Here is a 1,444-nt window from a genome sequence, read left to right on the forward strand (position 1 = left end):
ACTATTGAATAACTCATGAAGTTGTAGTAATATATTTCAATTCAGATCCATCCCTAATAAAAACTATTTTTCCTTTTGTATCCTAGGGATTTAGGTTTCTATCCCAAAATATGGAAAATGAAGAAGTCTTTACTCTCCTTTCAATCATCACCACGTCCCAATGACAACTATTCCTAACATTGGCTCTATTACTAAATGACCATTGTAGAATAGACAACCAACCCTCCTACATTAGACATCGAATTAGACAACTAAACTTCTTTCGGCTTATTTATGAGAATGACGTCTGCCGTTGCGAGAGCACGCGAATGGATAGACGGAATTTCGTCATCCTCCGTAACATTCTTAGGACGATCGGTCGTCTGGCAGCACCTACTCAATGCGTTGAAGTCCAAGAGATGGTGGCAAATTTTCTCCACATTTTGTCGCACGACGTTAAGAATCGAGTAGTCGGACGACAGTATGCACGGTCTGGTGAAACTGTTTTGAGGCATTTTAGGTCCGTTCTGACCGTAATACTACAACTTCATGAGTTACTACTGAAAAAATCGGAACCTATCACGAGCGACTACACTGACAGTAGGTGAAAATGGTTTGAGGTATTACAACATTTTAATTCCACTCCCTGTTAAATATTCGGTTCTAGATTTTTAGGAAACTAGGAAATGTTTATCCCTTTGTCAATGTATGATCTTATACAGAACTGTCTTGGGTGCATTGGATGACACATACATAAAGGTCAATGTAAGTGCAGTTGATCGTCCCCACTATCGTACTCGAAAAGGTGAGATAGCCTTGAATGTGCTTGTCATCTATTCACCAACTGGTGAGTTCATATTTGTCCTGTCGGGTGGGAAGGGTCTGCAGCCGATTCTAGAGTGCTTAGGTATGCAATTTCTCGACCACACGGGTTGAAGGTTCTTAAGAGTATAGACTTTTGTGATTCCATTGTCTAGATTCAAGAGCAAATAGTTTGCCAACTAATTTTCTGTATACCATGCCTAGGTTATTATTACCCATGTGATGCTAAATATCCCAATGTCGAAGGATTCTTGACACCATATAGGGGAGAGCAGTACCCTCTTTCAGAATAGCATGGTGCTGGAAATGCACTAACTAATCCATGAAAATTTTTGAACATGAAACATTCATCTGCTAGAAACTATATAGAAAGAGCATTTGGCATACTCAAAGGTCGTTAGGCGATACTACGTGGGAAGTTCTACTACCCAGTTAAGATCCAATGTAGAACAATAACGACATGTTGCCTGCTGCACAACCTGATAATAAGGGAGATGCGTTAGACTACAATGTCCGAAACAACGGATGATGAGGATTCTACATCTAACAAGCTCAGCGGTGAAAATATACAATTTATTGAAACATCCGACGAATGGACCAGTTTCAAGGATGATTTAGCGATGCGAATGTTTGATGAATGGGA

The 1,444-nt window shown here is 39.9% G+C and overlaps 1 protein-coding gene across 1 annotated transcript; it reads left to right on the forward strand.

The window, feature by feature from the left end:
- Positions 1-308: 308 nt before the first annotated feature.
- On the forward strand, positions 309-1,094 carry LOC120084669 (uncharacterized). The gene is made up of 3 exons (XM_039040478.2): positions 309-583; positions 702-886; positions 1,006-1,094. Exons 1-3 carry the CDS (start codon positions 309-311, stop codon positions 1,092-1,094), a joined length of 549 nt encoding a protein of 182 aa, XP_038896406.2.
- The last annotated feature ends 350 nt before the right edge of the window (positions 1,095-1,444 follow it).

This window comes from Benincasa hispida, chromosome 9 (genome assembly GCF_027475165.1).
Source record: "Benincasa hispida cultivar pf3 chromosome 9, pf3_genome.v1.1, whole genome shotgun sequence".
Classification (NCBI taxonomy): domain Eukaryota; kingdom Viridiplantae; phylum Streptophyta; class Magnoliopsida; order Cucurbitales; family Cucurbitaceae; genus Benincasa; species Benincasa hispida.